General features: G+C 43.5%; 2 protein-coding genes across 4 annotated transcripts; one reads left to right on the plus strand and one right to left on the minus strand.

Moving 5' to 3' along the window:
• Positions 1–1,499: 1,499 nt before the first annotated feature.
• LOC119660570 (peptidoglycan-recognition protein LB-like) lies at positions 1,500–18,462 on the minus strand. Of its 3 annotated transcripts, none has more exons than XM_038069222.1 (3): positions 18,310–18,410; positions 1,859–2,197; positions 1,500–1,752 (listed from the first exon to the last, which is right to left on the minus strand). In XM_038069222.1, exons 1-3 carry the CDS (start codon positions 18,386–18,388, stop codon positions 1,568–1,570), a joined length of 603 nt encoding a protein of 200 aa, XP_037925150.1. In that variant the 5' UTR covers positions 18,389–18,410; the 3' UTR covers positions 1,500–1,567. The 3 variants fall into 3 exon arrangements, with proteins under 3 accessions (XP_037925150.1, XP_037925151.1, XP_037925149.1); XM_038069223.1 differs by lacking the exon at positions 18,310–18,410 and adding an exon at positions 2,266–2,412; XM_038069221.1 differs by lacking the exons at positions 1,500–1,752; positions 1,859–2,197 and adding exons at positions 17,532–17,783; positions 17,900–18,238 and having other exon boundaries at positions 18,310–18,462.
• LOC119660574 (peptidoglycan-recognition protein LB-like) lies at positions 6,803–7,710 on the plus strand. Its single transcript, XM_038069227.1, has 3 exons — positions 6,803–6,945; positions 7,014–7,352; positions 7,459–7,710. Exons 1-3 carry the CDS (start codon positions 6,879–6,881, stop codon positions 7,641–7,643), a joined length of 591 nt encoding a protein of 196 aa, XP_037925155.1. The 5' UTR covers positions 6,803–6,878; the 3' UTR covers positions 7,644–7,710.
• Positions 18,463–22,705: the final 4,243 nt, after the last annotated feature.

Consider the following 22,705-nt stretch of genomic DNA (forward strand, 5'->3'; position numbering starts at 1 on the left):
TGTTGTTCACATCTGCAATGCCATCTCTTGAGTTTGTCTGGTTTGAGCTGCTGGTTTTTAAAGGGGGAAAGCCATGTTGTATTCGAAGTCATTGGCGATCGGCCTGTAATAATTCCTGATCGCGTTGGAGACTTTTTTGGTGGTGATATTCCTTACGGCGGCAATCCATTTAGGGCGGTCCATATTCCTTGAAGAAAGGTTAATTTTACAGTGCCCATGGGTATTTTGACCTCCTTGCATTCACTGTACGTTATTGTGAACCTCTGGGTATTGATCACGTTGGACTCGGAGGCTTGAATGATTCTTTCTTCCATCCAATTAAATGATACACCTTAAATGATGTCATAGCGGCACGTCACACTAAAAGGTATGAAGGGCCTAGGCCGAGTTCTTTCGAAAAATACCGACACTATCACGTTTGATGTTGACAATATCATTGCTGATGTTGAGGACTTCTGCCTGCATGTATAGGTCTAACGGATCCATGCCCTCCCTATTGCCCTCATTTGTCTGGATTCGGTAGACTAAAACCGAATATTGTCCATATTTTGTCGAACAGATCCACTTGAGGGACTTTTGGAGGTGTGTCTTCGCTTATAAAGGTGGAAGTTGTTTTAGCGTTTCCCATAAGAAAGGAAGCCTTGGATACATCACACATATTTTCAACCAAATTGGTTCTCTTCACAATGAGAGGTTCACCTGGTTAGCATGCACGGTCCTATTTCATTTGAGGCACAGGCGCATTTCAAAGCGATCTCATCTCTTTTCTTACTACTAGTTTGCCCGTTGCCAAATTAAAATTTTCGGCGTCGCCATGTGCAGGATCCGACATGTCCACGCCTACACCAGACATTTCTGGGTTGTCCCCAGCTATCAAAAACTTGGCAGGTGGTACCGTTACATCCCCTTCTATATAGCTTTCACATTTGTGGCTTTAACCTGCGCTAAATACACGGGCAGACAAACAAAAAATAACAAGACCTCCTACTGAGGTTTCCCTTATCCGCTCAGAAAGCACCCAAAAGAATCGCCAAATTCGTAAAATGATAATTTAATGAAAAAACAAAAGAGTCAAGAACTTTGCAAGGAAAAAGCTCTAGGTACTTACAGGTACGCACTACCACAGACTCCACTCGGTAATCGAGGTGATGACTAAAGCACAAGATTGAAACGCAAGGAAAGACCTCACTGGTATTTTGCACATCCGAACAATGCTACTTAGAAGTGCAGCTACTTCAACATCAACATCACAACGCCCCACTCCATCCGAAGAGAAAATCTAGCTACCCCAAACAGTCAAATATTTAGGAATGTATCTTGACTTCCCACTGACAAACACCACCTCCATCAATAATATCAAATATCCGCTACGATACTACCAAGCCTACAAAAGGTAATCTTCATATTTGTTGAGGGATGCAAAAGAATCACCAATTAGAAAGGAACGTAAATTTATTTTGGAAGCAAATCAGACTCCGTGAAGGCAAAAAAATACTTAATTGCTCATTATTCATTTATTTATTCAAAACATTATCGTAATTCGAGAAAGCTTGGAAGAGTCTTTCATTTAAGGATTTGCGGTCCAGCGGGACCAGGTCCTGATTTCATTGTACAACCTAGTACCAGGACATTCAGTAGCATAAGCTTGTCTGTGTCCAATCAACTTATAGCTTCCTGAAATCCTTCCTTCGTTAACTCCTTGAGAAATGAAGTTCTTGGTAGCAGTAAGCATGTTTGCTGGTGGCAAGGCGGCTGAAAAGATTTAATTTTATATAAAAATGATTTGAATTCAGCCCAATCGATATCCTTATATAAACGATGACAATTCAGGAAGAATTATAAGAAACACAAAACTTACTTCTGAAATCACCAATCAACAAAATTCCAACACTTCGGGAATTGTATCCTGGAGTATGAGCTCCTTCAACGTTCCAGCCACGACCTTCGTAGATGTTACCATCACCACCAACGGCAAAACTGTAACCAATATCGGGCCATCCATTGGTGTTCATGTGGAAGTTTTGCATGGACCTCATGGCTGCCTTGCAAGCGTCGGTGGAATAACATACTCCTGGTTCGTATGAGTGATGAATCACAACATATGGGATGACCCCGTTGAACCTTGATACGAAATTGGGGGCACGAGCTCCCCAAGCGGCACGGCTGATTAAAGCTCCCAAATTCTCATGAACGAGAACTGTTCGAGAATTTGTAACGAGTTAACAATTTTAGGAAAATGCAAAAAGAGTCACAGTAATGACTTACCGGAGAGAACAAGGACAATTCCAACTAGTTTGAACATTTTGCCAGATTGTTTCAATCTAATTTGCATTGACAAATCGACTGGGGTTTATATACGATGCCGATACCTTGGCAAGCGATTGTTTTTTGCACTAAACTCCAATAAAACATATTAATCAGTTATTATTACTAATAACAGAATTAAATACCAGCGATAAGGTAATCCCTGCTAGTTTTCCTAAAAATTTACTAGCCAATAACCACAGAAATAATATCAGCAAATCTGAACCAATCCACTAATTGCACTTTCGTTATCACCGAATCTATAAATTTGTTTAAATAATAATGAAATACTTTAAAAACTTTGGAATTTAGAGTATTTCAGGATTATGCGGGAAAAAACATCTTAATCCAGTAGGGGTGACATACATGGAAGTTCACGCGAGAAGTTCATCGATCTACAAAATTAACCAAAAAACAAAGGAGGAAATACAGGAAGGAGATGGTAGAAGAAAAAATTGTAAGGAGTCAAAATCGTTCCGCAGGAAGGCACTGCTCCTTACTCTCAGTTGCGGGAGTAAAATCCATCTTTGACACAAGAAAATTGTACGTCTGTAGCCTCCTGCGAAGTATCTCTTTACAGGTCATGCAATGATGTTAAGATTACGCTGTCTTATCAAACATGTTACATATTGAAAGGAAGAGACTCCTTTTCATCTCTTCATATTGGTCATAAGATGCATTTATCCCAAGACGAAGGTGCTCTTCGACTTGGTTCCAACATTTGAAACAATTATCGCGATAAGCAATGTTCTTTATCTTTGCGATCTGACCTGCAAATTTTTTAGTGGATACACACCCCTCCTTCCGTCAGACGGGATCTAGGACCAATCTAAAGTTGCGCTGAAGGAAACCTCGAAGACTCAGCATCGCAGCGTTGGCGCGTATGCGCAGCTACACATCCCCCCCCCCTAAAATGTACTGCTACATTCCCAGCAGCCAGAAAAACATTTCAAGCCAAAACGCGGTGGTTCTTAGCTTCAGATACATATCCCTGCTAGTTGGAAAACAGTGCAAGCCTAAAATAGAGCCCACTATGTCAGGCCTTTACCGAACAGGTCTTTTCGGGCTATGACACAAGTTGCAAGGATAATAGATTTTTCCATTTCCATGAATAGTCCCGCCCTCTATGTAAATTTTGCGCTGGCATCATGACTGGGACTACTTTAATCTTCTCATCTCTTCTATCGCCTCGGTAAAAAATGCTGGTAACAAGCTTTGGTCAGCAATCGTTAAGTTAAAATGATTCACTTGTAAATATTGATCTAGATATCAAAGTCGATGGGAAGCAACGAAACAGTCAACCGAAACCACGTTGACTTGATAGGCTAGATTTGACAGTCTCTCAACTTCATCCAGATCAAGCATATGACCAAGCAAACTGGCGCAACCGATCGACAAGTCGAGCCTGCTACTAATCGGAACAAAGACTGAAGAAAGACAAGAATGCTTTGTGAAGGTTCCTAAACCGCTTTAGCCAGAACTTGTGTATCTCCTGGAAAAATCTGCTTTGACATTTGGAATGACATACCATTAAAGAGATGGTCGTTTTCAGCAATGTCAGCAAAATATCTATGCACTCTTGTTGATTGTTTTCCAAGACCTACTTATTTGACGTGACCAATAAATAACGGTGGCCGCTACGACGTATGTAAATATTTTATAAATGCCACGCGAAGAACTGTCAAACTAGCGTCATAAATTGGCGCAGCATTTCCTGTCAATAATTCCCTCCTTACTACTGCACTCATAGAATGCCTTATAAGTGGAGTATTGGAGTTACTTCTTTAATTACCCCATTAATTGATCATTTGGAAAACTTACTGCCTAGTGGAAAAGGCAGCTTGATTATTTTCCAAGATCAGCCATTGACACCGTCTGGGAAAACGAGTGCTGAAAACATCATAGAAGGATGTCGGCACCCTGTAGGATTCGTTTCTAAACCCATCGTGCGGTAACATGTGTGGATGATAAATTTATTAAATTCACTTAATCAAACCATACGGCGCCTAGGTCTTCCGTTCTCACTAAATAGCGGTAACAGGACCAATTACCAGGTAGGGACTTTGTCCCCGAGTGTACACCTGGTACACACGATGCGCTGGTGGAATTCCCATGGAGAATAAAAAAAAAAACGACGAAATATCAGGGAAGGAGAACCGGCTGACAGCGTTCGAGCGCAGCACTAAAATGCGTCGTTCACCGCAGCGACCAGTGAAAGAAGCAGCAAGGGCTGAAATACCCTATGTGACACCCAGACGCAGGGATGGCAACTCTAATATCCTACAGTGTCCCTGTTCCGGAAAAAATGAATCAGAATGGCTAGTCCTGAGCAGGTGGATTCGGACACGAATTGAGTGGAAGTGCAGTCGAAAAGAGAAACTCATCAAGCAATGCGCGACAGTAGTTAATTGTATACGGTTGGCAACGTTCCTCCAAAAAAACGTCAGCAAAGACTTAAAAAATGGGCGTATGAAAATGGAGGAGCTACTAAACGGATCGAAGATAGCCTACTGCAAAGCAAAATGGAGAAAACCCGAAAAGAAGAAGACGTGCCTCAAGCAGATTTTATCCAAATAGTTTCCAGGACCCTCTTAAAAAGAAAGCGAAGAAGGATGGAAGCAAGGAACTCGTAACGCCGCTAGAAATCCGTCTATCCAAAGACAATGAGGCTACAAACCAAAAGCCAGTAAGAGAGAAGACGAGGAAGCGAAAAAGGACTAGACCATCGGCTCTACTCATTAAGCTGATGGAAGGCAAAACATTTCCTTAGTGAAATCCGATGATGAAACCCGAAGAAAATGGAAAAGTGTCTTCCATACGGAAAACGAAGGGTGGCGAAGCTACACCCTAAGACGGCTAGCAATAGTACGTTCTGTGAAGCGTCCAAGGGGTTACTGTAGGAAAGGGGACTCGTTTTTAGTCTCGAGCCTAAGCCCTCTCTAGAAATCCAAGATTTTGACTGCCTCACAGAAAAGGTCAAAGTGGAGGAGGCCATAAAGTGAGAACATGGAGAGGTAACCAATACCCGGATAGGTGAGTGCGATAGATGAATGCTCGAAATCAAAAACTCGCTGTGGTGGGCGTCGCTGAGCGATATACGAGGAAACTTCTTAACAGCAGGAAAATCAAAACTGGATGGATAGTATGTAAGATACGAATGCGAATAACCCCCAGCGAGTGCTGCAGGTGTCTGGACTATGGACACATGCCAGCATCTTGCAAGAGACCCGACGGGAGGACTGCATGCCGCAGATGCGATCAGGTAGGTCACCAAGCGAAGACCAGCAATAAGAGCGAAAATTGCTTTATCCGCAAGGATCGTGTCGTGTCTAGTCAAAGCATTGCACGCACTGCGGGTTCGGGGCGATGTTCAACCTTTATCTGGATTCCACAAATGTACATGCGATGAAGTACAAACCTCACCAGTTGCTGAAGGAGTTCACTAAGGAGGTCAAAACTGATATAGTGCTAATCAGCGAGCAATACCAGAACATGGCCTCATGACATCTTGACTTATCGGGTATCGCCGCCATCGTTCGATTTCGTGTTCTTGCCCAAGACCGAGAAAATGCCTCTGTATGGATTCGGTGTTAAGGGATAACGTTTTTAGTGTTTACCTAACACCGAATGAGACGATGCCGGACTTTCGGTGTCGCCTTGATGCTCTGGAGGACATAGGAGGCAAATCCCGGTTGGCGGTGACTTTAATGCTAGGGCCCTTGAATGGGAGCCCCCAGACTCCGAAGGGAAACGAATCCTGGAAATGGCGGCGACAACCAGGCTCGTAATTTCGGCGCTCAGGCTAGCAAGGAAGCATCCGATTTATTTTTCCATAATAAAATGAAGTTCGTAACCACCGGAAGTGTAGTTGCGCCATTGATGAAACAAGGTATCTTGAACATCGTTGAATGGCCTTCAAAGGCATGCATTTTGAGGGAGACCATAGGCATAATTTTCCGACATTGCAGTTGACTCTTTAGCCTGGGTAATTCTTGACGAAACTCTCAAAAGCGGACAGGTTCAACAGTACCTGCTTTCGAGATTTCACACCTTTTCCTTTTTCTTTTCTATTTTCATCCTCACATCCACATTCTTTCATTACTGGCCAATTTCGTAGATCGATGAACTTCTTTTCGTATTAAATTCTAGATAAGTTGCCCTCGATATATCCAACTGATTTGATTTATCGGCGTACATACCTCTTATATAACACTACCTTTTGATGCTTCTATCAAAATGGGATCATTGAAACAAATTTCATCGGATTAAAATCTTTTTTTGAACAAATCATAAATAAACTAAATTTTTTAAAGTTTTTAAAGATTTTTATTATAATTTAAACAAATTTGTAGATGTTGTGATAACAAAAGTGTAATTAGTGAAATGGCTTAGAGCTGCTCTGAAAATATTTACCAGTAAACTTTTGGAAACACTAGCTAAGATTACCTTATCGATAGTATCTAATTCTGTTATTAGTAATAATTACTGATTAATATATTTTATTGGAGGTTTGCGTAAAAAACAATCCACTCCCGGAGTATCGGCATCGTATATAAACCCCAGTCGATTTGTCAATGCAAATTAGATTCAACCAATCTAGCAAAATGTTCAAACTAGTGGGAATTGTCCTTGTTCTCTCCGGTAAGTCATTACTGTGACTCTTTTTGCATTTCCCTAAACCTGTTAACTCCTTACGATTTCTCGAACAGTTCTCGTTCAGGAGAATTTGGGAGCTTTAATCAGCCGTGCCGCTTGGGGAGCTCGTGCACCCAATTTCGTCTCAAGGTTCAACGGGGTCATCCCATATGTTGTGATTCATCACTCATACGAGCCAGGAGTATGTTATTCCACCGACGCTTGTAAGGCAGCCATGAGGTCCATGCAAAACTTCCACATGAACACCAATGGATGGCCCGATATTGGTTACAGTTTTGCCGTTGGTGGTGACGGTAACATCTACGAAGGTCGTGGCTGGAACGTTGAAGGAGCTCATACTCCAGGATACAATTCCCGAAGTGTTGGAATTTTGTTGATTGGTGATTTCAGGAGTAAGTGTTGTGTTTCTTATAATTATCCCCCACTTCATGTTGTTTATATAAGGACATCGGTGAGACTCAATTCAAATCATTCTTATATGAAATTAAATCCTTTCAGCCGCCTTGCCACCAGCAAACATGCTTACTGCTACCAAGAACTTCATTTCTCAAGGAGTTAACGAAGGAAGGATTTCAGGAAGCTATAAGTTGATTGGACACAGACAAGCTTATGCTACTGAATGCCCTGGAACCAGGTTGTACAATGAAATCAGGACCTGGCCCCGCTGGACCGCAAATCCTTAAATGAAATACTCTTCCAAAGTTTTTAAATTACGGCAATGTTTTGAATAAATAAATGAATTATGAGCAATTAGGTGTTTTTCTTGTCTTAACAGGGTATGGTTTGCTTTAAAGATAACGAGGATTCATTGGCCTCCGTTTCTAGTTCCTCTTTTATATCACCTCCCCTCTTTTTTATCACTTGCCAAATTTGAAGAGTGTGTATCGGTGAAATCATTTACCTACCAATAATGGCTGCAGCTACTTCGAATATAATAGCAAAATAGCTAGGTGAGTGCTTGTTTGTTCATATATCCCCAGACCCTCCTTGGACCTCTACACTGATGTATCCTCGATTTTTGCGTACCCATCCATGCATGGTGCAGGAAACTTACTTCTTGCGGATATCGAAAACTACTAAAGAACCTTACAACCATCGGACGGAAAAACGAACCCACCACTTTCCGTCTCTCAACGTTTGTAAATGCCATCGCCCACACAGGCGAGAAACACAGCAAAATACACCACTCTTGCAATGTTTTGCCCACCAACTTTCGACGTCATTATTGCGCTTGGGCAGTGCCACCAACTATTTCTTGGCATATGCACAAGATAATCACCCCCGGGTATTTGATAGTCGAGTCAGAGTCCACCGCTATGACAGCCGCTACCGTTTTCTAATCATGCTATTAATATTGTATACTGGTCCTAAGCCCAGGTAAAGGAGGGAGTTTGAGGCAACATACTTTGTACTATCCACAGTAAAACAAAAATAAAGTGCTGAAATCAGGGGAAAAGATAAATAAAGTATAGTTGGAGTTATTCCACTGCTAAAAATGCTAAATCCTACCCGATCCCTCTTGGTGACACGTACCGCAACAGACCGACCAAGAAAATGCAGCCAGTGTCGTTAGATCGCATAGAGTAACAACCCTCGGAAAAATGCTAGTGCGCGACAGGACGGGCCCCCTCTTGAGAAATGGGCAAGGGTTCTTGATGCATGGACGGCGTCAGGACATAAGTAAGTTAGTCCGAACAACACAAATACGTGTCTGCACGCTAAATGTTGTGTGTAAATGTGTCTAACTGGAAAGACCGAGGAACTCGCAAGAGCCCTTTGGAAAAGCGCATTGATATCTGCGCTCTGCAAGAAACTCGATGGTCTGGTGTCGAAAGCTACCACATTGAACCCAAACGCGGTAAAAATGCCTATAAACATCTCTATTTTGGTAGCCCACACACTCGATACTGATCGCAGTATTCACTTCTTCACCGCGTACGCATCTCAGACAAGTCGACCTAATGCCGAGAAAGATGCCTTCTGGCAACTTATCGATGTAAAGACTTGTCACATGCCTACTGAAGTGGTACTTATGAATACATGGTCCATCAAACGATTGTCTCATCTTCCTACATTTTATAGTGACGCCGATATTTAACTACCGTCACTGCTTGCAAAGCCGTTCCCTAAGAGACCACCGCACCTCAACATCGGCCGTTGATTGCCGTCCTGCGAATTAAGCCACCCATGTGAAAAACGCACTGACGCATTAAATGATGGCGATTTCGTGAGAAGAAAGAAGAAATGATCTCACTCATGCGATTACAATCATTACGAATGTGGAAGAATCGTGAAACTAAATGAAAGACACGATCTACCAAGCGCCCTCTGCAACCCTCGGGGTCACCAAGCCAGGTAAGCGGTACATCAGCCGAGATACTTGGCTTTGCAATGACAATGTTGTAATGAAGGTCCGTGTAAAGAAACGCCTCTACTACAAGTTTCTCGACGACAAAGTGGGCAAGAAAGTACCATATTTCCAATATGGAAAAGAAAAGGTAGCCCAGCAGAATGTTCAAATTACCTTCTGATCCGGTTACTTTCCCATACCATGAAGATTTTTGAACGCATTCTTGGCAACCGTATTTGCGAAATCGTTGAAATAACAGTGAATCAATCCGGATTTGTCAAAAACTGCGAAACTACTGATGCAATACACGCTGCGTGGCTACTCATGGAGAAACACCGTGAGAAGCATTCCCCTCGTTATATTGCATTTCTGGATTTAGGGAAAACGTTTGACCGTATGCCACATGAACTCATCTGGTATGCTCTATGACAGCACTTAGTACCAGAAGAACTCATGCGCTGGGTTCAATTGTTCTGTCATGATCTGAAAAGTAAAGTTCGAAGTGTGGCGGGTGTATCAAAACCGCTTCGTGTCTCTGTTGGTGTTCATCAAGGAAGCACCCGCTTACCACTCCTCTTTGTTCTTGTTATAGACACCGTCACACGGGACGTCCAACGTCCAGTGACTTACAGACTGCTTTATGCAGATGATGTTTTCCTAGCTAGCTATTAAATAGCAAAAATGATCTCGAGCAACCTGTCCAGAAATGAAATGATCGCCTCAAGCAACACGGTCTCAGATTGAATCTGAATAAAACTGAATTTTTGACGACTGATCCCCATGAAACAGGCAACATCACTATCAGTGGCAGTGACCTGGCCAGAACTGAGCGATTTAAAAACCTCAACACTGGCAGCCAATGGAAAACTGAGCCGACCCCGCTTGTGAACGGGACAAAGGCTGAAGAAAAAGAGCAACGGAAGAGGTTAGGAAGCCCATCGGGACCAAGTTCGACATTGGTGTCAAAATTAAAGGATTGTTGTGGAGAGTTGGCAGTGGAGTCAGGAAAACTGATGGAAGAAGGGAAAGACTAGGTGAGGTTACGAAAATGGCGAGTGTGGGACGACTTCAAGTTACCGCGGGGAATAGTACCCTCAACAAATACCTATTATACGCTTTTTTAACCATGGACTTCACATTGGAGCGCATAACCTTAAAGTGAACAAGATCGGCGTTATTCTTTCAAGCCCGAAACATAGGGAAGGGACATAACAGGAGAGGAGATCGGAGAAAACATTGTAAAAGGTGCTAAGAGCTTGATCATACGTTGAGTCACATAATATGTGATCCAAGTTGATAGACACTAAAATTGGCTTTGCGGAAGTTGAACTTAGTAGATCTATGCGCAGATTAAGAGTTTTATTTCAAATTCAAGTGGGGGGAGGAGGAAAAGATGAGTTTGACGCGGAGTGTATCTTCTAATGCAATCACGACCCCACCGCCGGTGGACTTCCGTGATGCATTCCGGTCCCTGTCACAGCACAAAGTACAGTTCCTTTCGAGGAACTCCGAGTTTAATATGGCATCGTCCAGCCAGCTTTCAGAAATATAGATGGCATGGCGTTGCTGATCCAGCGCGGATAAATTGAAGGCCGCCCAGGTTGGGTCTTAAACCCCAAAACATTTTGATAGAACATATGAACAATAAACACGGATGCAGCTATATTGGTGGAGAAGGCGGGTTTTCCTGAAATTTATCCGCAAATTGGTACGCTTGTATGGCACCTTCAAGCCAGAAAGAAGGATTGACGATCACTTAAAATTTTTGAGGATAAGTGACCTTGAAAGATGCTCACTCGGTCGAGGTTGCTGTCATTTGTCAATTTGACACAGGAAGTAGACCAACTTCGCTCTTTATGTACTCCAGTGCAACGTCCGTAGTAGTAGCGTACGCTACCTTGGAGATAAATAGTTGTTTAGGTGGGGAGGCCACCTTTAACACGGGGCCGCGGGCACGGGTAGTTGAAGTACCAGGGTATAGAGCAACGCCGGGAATCAGAACTTCGTTGGCGACGAAGGCAATAAAAGGCTTGGGGAGGCATTGTAGATGAAATCAACTCAAACTGAGCAGACTGTTGCACAGACCCCTGAGAAGACGATGAGGCTACATTGTAAGGCACAGTAGGAGACGCATTTTCAGAAGCCAAATTCTCGTCGAACGAATTCCTATGCCGCCGGGAACACGTAGATAGCGACAACTTAGTAGATCGTGGCATTTTCGCCACTGCACTAGTGTTGCGATTTACGTTCTCAAGGGTATTTAATGATTATGCTGAATTGCTGGGTTTGGTTAAATCGGTATTGGTGGAAGGAAAAGTGGCAACAGACGCAGTTGTCGTAGCAGAAGATATAATTGATATCGCCAGTAGAGAATGCCATGCGACTGCGATATCAAAGTATAATCCTTAACGACAAGCTGAACAGCTGCCAAGGTCGTAGACTGTTTATTAAGCAGTTGTATCGCATCCAACAGCGTGGAGCCATGGCAGGTGTTGCAGCGATAGGGTATGTCGTTGGCAAAAGATCACCCTCTGGTCGGTTCTTTCAACAGTCACTATCAAAACCGCTACCGTTTTCCAATCAGCCAACGTCAGGCTGACCAACGAAAACCATTGCTCAAAAAGCAGGAACCAGCAAAAGCACGTCTGAGATAAATATATCCGATGTCAGAAAGGAGACAGGTCTCAATGGTGCAGATGTTAAGTGGTACCTGCGCTACCTAAAGAAAGGCCTGAAACCAGAAGAATCCCTTAAGAAGGCTCATGACCAATCTTAGCCATCTTTATCGGAGCCAAGAAAGCTAGGAGCAGCAGAGATTAGTCCGCATGAAGGGAATGCTCCCAAAAAATACAAACCTGAACCCAAGGGGGGAGAGAACCCGGGCAAGTCAGGAGTGAAGGCAGGAAGCCCGCCATTAGCTATGCTGTGCAAGGGATGGATTGCGAAACTTGTGTTCACCTGGATACGCTTTTGACCAGGTCATGTACTGGTGGGCTGCGCGACGTAAGATACTGGAGAATGGCTTAGGACCATAGTTCCTAAATTGCCAGGCTGGGAAGGAGTAGAACTGTCAACATGTGCTGGGGATGATATACCACACATGGTGACAGTTTTTCTCCGAAAAGCCGCGACAATAGAGACGGAAGATCTCATGGGCCTCCTAATCGTTCAGAATGAGGATCTCCACGCAATTATGGAGTCTTCAGAAACAAGGTGGAACTCCTAACGATCGGGATAGATGGCCGATCCCTGGAGGAAATCAAACGCCGGAGTTGCCATATCAACTATCGATTTGGGAACATATCTGTGCATGTGCACAGGGAAAAGCCAAGGAAAGACACCTCGTAAGAGACACCGGATGAAAGGCATACCGCGGTCCCCGAAGAAGTCTCGAAAGCCATAGAGGCGGAAGGGAAGTAGAAGGAAGGGAAGTACACGTGCTGCTCAGTGAAGAGCAGAAGCTGGACGACCTAGGCCTAGGACTCATTGGGCTCAGGGTGGACAGCGACACGCAGGAAAGCGCTATGTCGGAGGAGGAGGGCGATACGCGGACAGTGGAAAAAAGTGCCAAACAATAAGGGAGCCAATGTCCAGCACCAGATAAACATCCACCATGCGAAAGCTGCATCTGCGGTAATTGCAAGGGCAAGTTCCATAGTTGGAATAGTGCTGGCTGAGGAGCCCTGGGTATACCGAGGGCAGATTCGCGATCTGCAAGAAGGAAGCATGCAGGCAATTTCAGACTCCTGTTGTGAAAAACCAAGAGCTTGCATAACTCTTAAACGTAATTTAAAATATATATGTCATTCAGAATTCCTGACCGGGGACCTGCACTCGAGAGGCAGTCGTGGCATCGGGATACTTCCCATGAGACGACATCCGCGTTCCACCGGAACAACTTGCTATACTGATGAAGTTTTGTGAGAAGAGGGCGCTACCCCTACTCCCCGGCTGTGATGCCAACGCCCATCACAAAGTCTGGGGATGGTGGATGAGCCCTCTATGTCTGATCACAGAACAATCAGATTCGAAATTGAGAATGATTCCCAAATAAAAAGAATAAGAAGGAATCCCAGGAGAACGGATTGGGAATTCTATGCAATGCACCTGAGCAACAATATGGCTCACCTTCAAGGGGGCAGTGATATCAGGAGCGAACTGGAATTAGAAACAGTGGTGAAAAACCTCAACACAGTCGTCATTGACGCACATGAGGCCAGCTGTTCAACAAACAAACTGGAGTACATAAATGGGAAGACAAAAGAGGATAACCGGAAACTAGCAAAAGAGGTATGTTCAGAAGATAGGGTAGGGCGGGAACTTTTAAACCATTGAAATCACCCGGAGTAGATGGCATTTTCCCAGCACAAACCCAGAGATGCCTAGCAACCATCTTAGTCACTTCTGAGGATGGTAAGGGGCAGCATAACCCTGGAATATATACCAAGAACATGGAGACGGGCAAAAGTGGTGTTTATTCTGAAAGCGAGTAAAAAGGATACTTTTTACCTTAAATTTTTCAGAAAAATTTGCCTAATATCGTTCGTACTCAAAATGGTGGAGAAGATCATAGACAACTATATTAGAACTAACGTTCTAAAGTATAATCCCCTATATCAGTGTCAACACGCTTACCGGGCAGGACGATCAACAGAAACTACTCTGTATCAGCTGACGGGACAAAGGCTGAAGAAAAAGAAGATCAGCTGACGGATGTACTACGGGATGCAAAATAAATAGCACTGTGTTCGTTTTTGGATATCGAAGGAGCATTCGACAACACATCGCACACATACAAGATGCCCTGAGCCGCAAGGGAGTGGAAAAAACCCTGGCTTTCTGGATGGACAAAATGCTAAGGAGTAAGCAAATAGAAGTACCGACAGGTACAAATTCTATTGCCACAGGATGGGGTACTATCGTCACTTATGTGGAGTATAGTAGTGGACGAACTCCTGGTCCGCAGATACTACTTTGGATATACACTGCAATAGTAAGGCCAATGATTACCTATGGGGTGGTAATCTGGGCAGAAAGAACTAACTCAACACACAAGCCAGGCAGTTACACAAACTCCAAAGACTGGCTTGCGTGTGTATCAGTGAGGCAAAAAAAGACATGCCCAACGACATCCCTGGAGGTCCGTCTTGGATTAAACTCTCTCCATCTGCACATACAGTTGTAGGCAAGGAGGGCAATATTCATGATAGCCGAAAGTATTAGTGAGGCGGGGAGCTGCTTAAACCTATTCCATTTCGAATTACTAATACCAAGGGATAACATGATAACGAGGTTTCACTTTGATAAGAAGTTTAAAACACGTTGGAGTAACAGGGCAAACTGGGAGAGCGTGGCTGAGACATACGGCTTAAACCAGCAACTGATTACTTAGTACACTGACGTATCCCTTAGAGCAGAGGGAGCGGGAGCCGGTGTCATTGGTCCAAGGAAAATGTACTTGGAGCCAATGGGTAGGTACACTAGCATATTCCAGGCGGAAATATACCCCATAGACAGATGTTCCTCCTTTAATCTTCAAAGGAACTACAGGGCGCAGAACATTGCTGTTCTCACCGACAACCAAGCAGCGATCAAGGCACTTAGGTCCAACCAAGTGAACTCTAAACTGGTATAGGAATGCCTTGAGAGTCTGAATACGCTCGGCTCGTGCAACAAGGTCTGGATACTCTGGATTCCAAGCCATGTTGGGTTGGAAGGCAATGAGGCAGCGGACGAACTAGCCAAGAAGAGAGCAGGGACATGGGCCAGTACGCTTCTGTGGAATCAGAAACGGTTTCATGGCTATGACATTAAAAAATGAAGGAACGATACTGGGTGGGCCTACCAGGAATGGAGCAGTCCAGGGTGCCCCGAACCTCCGAATCATAGTGGGAATCCTTACTGGTCACTATCGGCCAAAATATCACCTAGGGAAACTAGGGATATCTACGCACACTGCTGGCATGTTCTGTGCGGGCTGTGTTGAAACCTCTATACACGTTCTGGGACAGCGTCCGGATCTTGTGCAAAGTAGGTCGAGAGGGAGAATACCAGATGCAAAGCTTGTAAGATCTGGAAGTAGGGAATATACTAAAATTCCTAACGGTTATAGGCTTACTTGAGATACTATGATTAATAATAATTCAGAATAATAACAGTAATAACCCACCAAGGAAGAAAAAAGAAACCATATACGCTGATACAAATGCGAGCAATACCATCCTCTTCAACTCCACCCAATTGCTAACCTAAGCTGGCTATATTGACATTATGGAAAGAAAAACTCGAGATGCATGAACTGCCTTACACATACAGCAGCATGTCTAGAAAAGACATAATTCATGGTCGCAAGATCAGTACCAAAAGCAAAAACAACCTACTCAAACATTACTCACATAGTCATCATCATCAACGACGCAAAAACCGGTCTAGGTCTGTCTTAATAAGGAACTCCAGACATCCCGGTTTTACGCCGAGGTTCACCAATTCGATATCCCTAAAAGCTGTCTGGCGTCCTGACCTACGCCATCGCTCCATCTCAGGCAGGGTCTGCCTCGTCTTCTTTTTCTACCATAGATATTGCCCTTATAGACTTTCCGGGTGGGATCATTCTCATCCACACGGATTAAGTGACCCGCCCACCGTAACCTATTGAGCCGGCTTTTATCCACAACCTGACGGTCACGGTATCGTTCATAGATTTCGTCACTGTGTAGGCTACGGAATCGTCCATCCTCACGTAGGGGGCTAAAAATTCTTCGGAGGATTCTTCTCTCGAACGCAGCCAAGAGTTCGCAGTTCTTCTTGCTAAGAACCCAAGTCACCGAGGAATACATGAGGACTGGCAAGATCATAGTCTTGTACAGTAAGAGCTTTGACCAAATGGTGAGACGTTTCGAGCGGAACAGTTTTCGTAAGCTGAAATAGGCTCTTTTGGCTGCCAACAGCCGTGCGCGGATTTCATCATCGTAGCTCGACTCTAGAAAGGAGAACTTTTCAACGGTCTCAAAGTTATAGTCTCCTATCTTTATTCTTCCCGTTTGATCAGTACGGTTTAATGTTGTTGGTTGGTTGGTTTTCGATGCTGACGTTGCCACCATATACCTTGCCTTGCCTTCATTGATATGCAGCCCAAGATCTCGCGCCGGGTTCTTAGCAAGACAAAATTGCGAACTCTTAGCCGCGGTCAGGAAAAGAATCCTCCGAAGAATTTCTGGCACTCTACAGGATGGTTGACAATTCACTAGTCTATATAACAATGAAATTTATGAGCGATAACAGGATTGTTTGGTCGTGGATAAACTCCGCTTCAATAGGATTCGATGCGTGGATCACCTAATCCATATTTGTGAGGATGATTCAGCCGGGAAAATCAATAAGGAAAGTGTCTATTATAAAAAAAACCGACATGACAGACCTTGGCTCAGAAGGAGAGATGGCGTAGGAGAGATATCGAATTGATGTATCGCATTCAAAATGGAACTCTAAAAGTCCTCCATTTTTACCGCTCATTGACTAAGATCTCATATTCCCAAGCTTTACAATGAGTGGAAGTAGTAACTCTGTAGAGACTGTAGAGGTTGCATCGAAAAAAATCGAGTATAGAGTCAAGGCCAAAAGCTTTGCTCCGCTTAAGCGGAGGCAGAAAATCTTCGCGAAGTGGTCTTTCGCCTCTTCAACTACTCATCACCGAGAACCTACCGTTAATGCGGCTCTTAGAGCAACAAAAGGCTTGCGACCCTTACAATCTTTTTCATAATGCGGTTCATACGCGGTACGGTGTTATTTGATGGCCCACCCACCCAATATAGAGCAAGACTTGTTACTTTGGGGATCGCCCACTACCCGAAGCCTCCGCTAGTAACACTATTTACCCCTGGTCTTATTTACCCCCCGTGTCCGGATAGCTCAGTGGTTAGAGCACTGGGTTATCATACGGAAGGCCGCGGTTCAAATCTCTTGAGCTCTTCCACAATTGCACAATTACAATATGGTTTTGCGATTCCTCGTAGTTCCCAAAGAAACAGCTTCCACTAAGTTGCCCATGATAAGGTAGCTAATAGTAAGGTTACAGCCCCATACAATATTTTGTTTTTTTGCCAAGCGATGTGCCAGAATCATGGAATAGCAATGAACACCAGTGAATCCTCGTTAAAGTAAAAAAAGTAAAGTAAAGTAAAGTTAAAGTAAATTCAAAACCACTAATACAAAAAGCAGGGAATTGCTCATTACACATTCATTTATTCACAACATTGCTGCAATTTGAAAACCTTGGAAGAGTACTCCATTTAAGGATTTGCGGTCCAGCGAGCCCAGGTCTTGATTTCGTTGTACAACCTGTCACCAGGGCATTCAGTAGCCACAGCTTGTCTGTGTCCAATCAATTTGTAGCTTCCTGAAACCTTTCCTTCGTTAACACCTTGAGCGATGAAATTCTTGGCAGCAGTCAGCATGTTTGCTGGTGGCAAGGCGGCTGAAAGGATTCAATTCCATATAAGAATAATTTGAAGTAAACCCAACCAATTTACTTATATGAATAGTCGGGAAATGGTGGGAATGAGGAAGAATCATAAGAAACGCAACACTTACTCCTGAAATCACCAATCATCAAAAGTCCAACACTTCGGGAATTGTATCCTGGAGCATGAGCACCTTCAACGTTATAGCCACGACCTTCGTAGATGTTACCATCACCACCAACGGCAAAACTGTAACCAATATCGGGCCATCCATTGGTGTTCATGTGGAAGTTTTGCATGGACCTCATGGCTGCTTTGCAAGCATCGGTAGTATAGCATATTCCTGGCTCGTATGAATGATGAATCACAACATATGGAATAATTCCGCTGAATCTTGAGACGAAGTTTGGTGCCCGGGCCCCCCAAGCAGCACGGGTGATAAGAGCTCCCGAATTCTCATGTACGAGAACTGTTCGCGAAATCGTATTAAATTAAAAGTTAAAATAAGGAAATGAATAATTTCTTAAAATAATGGTTTACCGGAGAGGACAAGGACAACTGCTAGTTTGAACATCTTGATAGATTGTTGCAATCTAATTGCAACTGGCAAGTCAAACATGGTTTATATAGGAAGGCCCCCTGGGAATCTACGGTTTTTTGCGCAAGTCTCCAATAAATGCATTAATCTGTTATAAGTAACAAAAATGGAATTACATGATAAGCTAAACTGCAAAGCTCTGTTTTTCAAGAATACCTAATATCTGAAATTGCGACTCATTTCACTAATTAAATTTCACTTTTGTTATCATAATATCTAAATATCAACCACAAATGTATACATTCACATACACAAATTGTGCGCTTCGGTTATTTATGATGTGTTAAAACATCTTTATCAGCGCCAAGGATTTTTTTTATTAAAATCGGTTGAACATCAATAAAAGATTTAACTCGCAAATTTGATGGAAGACATAAATAAACTCAATTTGCTACAAATGCATATTTGCATATTTAAGAAGTTAAGGCGTAGGAGTTATTGATCTCAGTAATAGAAAGCGGTTTATCTTTTTAACTACGCCAAAATCCGATTAATATTACCGTTTTTTTATTGAATAAAAGATTTTATTTTTAGATATACATAATTTAATCAAACATGTTTCTAACCATAAATAGCAGAAAATAGATACGAGATATAATAAGGAAGGAATAATTTACATCCAGATAGAGACGAATTCCTACCAAAGAAGAAGAAGTATCTTTCCGGGACTTTTTCTTCCATAAAATGGAAATGCGGATATATTTCACATTTATTTATCAAACAAATGATTAGCCAATAGCATCCAATATTTCAGGTAAGTTTAGTCGACTACTATTCTGGTTCCCGGGAAACCACCCAAGATGAGGTCAACGTTCTAAATTTGATATTAAATATAAAAATGATTTCATCAAAATGATTGAATTACTTTTAGTGACTTGAGCCAACAACGAAGTCTTTGACACAAGGAAAAAAATCGGAAAGTTTGTGGTATTTGTTCTATTGTTATAATGTAAAGCAATATCTTTCCCTGAATTAGAGTAAATCAAACAAAAGTCATTTTGCTAATTACTCATAATAAAGCATTAACAAGACTTCAATTGGTGGTCAAAGGGTAGTATAGGCCCCAGGGCGAAACGGGGTTTGGTACCCGCGATGGACCATAAAACTTGGGAAATGCCTGCTGAACCAACACCAACAGCTCTACTACCAAAACCTATCCCCATCTCCACTTGGTGACCGCTGGCAGCTCTTTCTTATCGAAAAGCTGCAGGCGGAGAAGGATGAAGACGAGTCTCCCACGCCTAAAAATCGCACCGGGAAATCGTAGTTACGAAGCTGCAACAGGAGCCTCGGACTGGATAGATAACACAACGACAAACCCGGCAACGGCAAAGCAATAAAGATTTGCGCATTTTCTCATGGAAAGTGCGCTCCCTGTACAGAAATAGAGCTGCCAAGCAGCTAGCCGATACCCTGTCCCAATATAGGGCTGATGTAACAACGTTACAGGAGATGCGTTGGACAGGGACTGGTTTCCTGGAGAAGCGTCGCTACACCATATATTATAGCGGCTATCCAGTAAAATATGTGTTCGATGTAGGCTTTTTAGTCAGCCAGAAAATGAACCCTGCATGGGCACGCTCGGAGACTTATCACGAACTCCGTGGAGAACTAACAGGTCTCTGAACTCGAAAAGTGCAGGGAGCAACCGCACCAAGCGCGGAAGTTTTACCAACAAGTCAGCAGGATGAAGCCTTACACACCTCGATGCTCATCCTGCGGAGACAAAGAGAGAAGTCCAATTTCCAACAGAGCAAGGATATTGGAGCGATGGGTTGGGTACTTTGATGAACTGCTCAAGAACCAGAACATCAGCGAGTCGGAGGTCCCGCCAACTTAAGACGACGGACAAATATTGCCACCACGAAATATAAAAGAAATACTCCATGCAATTCATCGGCTATAAAGCCGAAAGTCACCACGAGCCGGTGGAATTACAGCCGAATTTGTTAAATATGGAGGCGACCAATTACAGCAAGCCGTTCAACACCTTATGCTCAAGGTGTAGGACAGCGAATGAATGCCTGACGACTGGCAACGAGGTGTTATCTGTCTCATACATAAAAAGTAAGATATCACGCAATGCCGCAATTATAGAGATATCACGTTGCGAGTACCATCTATAAAATATTCTCCACTATCATCGACATCATTGGCCCATACCAAAGAGGCTTCACTCCAGGCAAATCAGCAACAGATCACATTTTCTCTCTGTGGCAAGCGATGGAAAAACTGTTGGAATATGGACATCAGTTGCACCACTTTTCATCGACTTTAAAGCCGCCTATGATAGCATAGCCAGGGTGAAACTGTACACGGCCACGATATCCCGACGAAATTAATAAGACTAACTAGGCTGACCCTGACCAATGTACGAGGCCAGATAAAAGCAGTAGGATCACTCTCGAAATCAGTCGACATCAACAACGGTCTAAGACAAGGGGATGCCCTATCATGCATCCTCTTTAACCTGGTCCTGGAAAAAGTGATCCGTGATGCTGAGGTAAATGCGAGGGGTACGATCCTCTTTAAGTCCACCCAACTACTGGCCTATGCTGACGATATTGACATTATGCGAAGAACATACATCCATTTTTCAGATCGAGCAGACGGCACAAGATCAACGTCAGCTCCAAAAACCAATCAACCAACAACATCAAACCGCACTGGTCAAACGAGAAGAATAAAGATAGGAGACTACAACTTTGAGACCGTTGAAAAATTCTCCTTTCTAGAGTCAAAAATCAAAACCGATAACAGCTACAATGATGAAATCCGTGCACGGTTGCTGGCAGCCCACAGAGCCTATTTGAGCTTACGAAAACTGTTCCGCTCGAAACGTCTCACCACAGGATCAAAGCTCTTACTGTACAAGACAATGATGTTGCCAGTCCTCATGTATTCCTCGAAGACTTGAGTTAAAATCCGACTCAATAGGCTGCGGTGGGCGGGTCACTTAATCCGTGTGGATGAGGAAGATCCAGCCCGAAAAGTCTATAAGGGAATTATTTATGGTAGAAAAATAAGATGAGGCAGACCCCGCCTGAGATGAAGCGATGGCGTAGGCCAGGGCGCCAGACAGCTTTTAGGGATATTGAATTGGTGGACCTCGGCGCAAAACCGGGACGTCTGTTTATTAAGGCAGGTTACTAGAATTTAGTCTGGCTATTGCAGGCGAACTGTTCGTAATACAAAGACGGAATCCTAGGAAAACGAACTGAACAAAGTTCAATGAACTTCTCGGCAAGTGAAGTTCCCTAGGCGACTATGAACTCCTTTCGCGATAGAAAATCAATTGGAAACTCTGCTTTGAAGATGCTTGTCCGATTTTCTGAGATCAAAACGATGATACAATTGCAAAGGGCAACATCACATCCACCAACGGGAATCTTGCGATACATAAATCGAGTATAATGGATAATTAGGGTCTGAACTAAGAGGCTTTGCTTCTCCCCACCTCAGACTCACACGCACACGCGCAATTATAATAATCTTGAAATTTTTCCCTTGACAATTACCTACCTTATCGTGGTGAGGAAACTCAGTAAGGAGGACCTCCGGGAAACCAGAGGTGACACCTGAAGCTAAGCGGTAATCAAAACCGCAAGCCAAGATGCGACTAGCGTTCCGAGGGTCACAGAGGTAAAGATGTGGCCGTGAACGATGAACAAAGGCCATGGCAGCCAACTACGAAGAAACTAACAACTTAAAAAACAAAAACAAAAGAATTCAATAGCACTTTGATCATGACGAGTTGAGTCTAGACTTAGATTCGCTACTTATTCAAGTGGGAACCAACCCAATTGGGACCTAGCCTTTAACGGACCAGCCAAAGCAATCCTCTTTTGTCAGCATCCCTGATCCCGGGCTCACAATCGGGGCCACCTGCTGAGACTAAAGTTTTACATGCGGATAAGCATCTGCCTGCGGACAGTAAACAGCCTTCGAGCAAAACAATGCCTCCGGGCAAAAAGCATTCGAGCAGACGGAAGATTGGACTCTGGCATGCAAATTAGTTTCACGGGAGCATTTAACTCGTTCCGTAGATACAAGGCTGTCGTACGGAAGGTCGCGGTTCAAATCTTACTGGTGGCAGTGGAATTTGTATCGTGATTTGACGTCGGATACCAGTCGACTCAGCTGTGAATGAGTACCTGAGTCAAATCAGGGTAATAATCTCGGGCGAGCGCAATGCTGACCACATTACCTCCTAGTGTACCGTTACGGTCTTGAATGAAGTGCTCTAACACACTTCAAGGCCCTGATCCAACATGGATTGTTGCGCCAACGATTATTATTATTATTATAGATACAAGTCTGAAGGTCCGGATGAGATTC

Source organism: Hermetia illucens, chromosome 6 (assembly GCF_905115235.1).
Source record: "Hermetia illucens chromosome 6, iHerIll2.2.curated.20191125, whole genome shotgun sequence".
In the NCBI taxonomy this organism is placed as follows: Eukaryota; Metazoa; Arthropoda; class Insecta; order Diptera; family Stratiomyidae; genus Hermetia; species Hermetia illucens.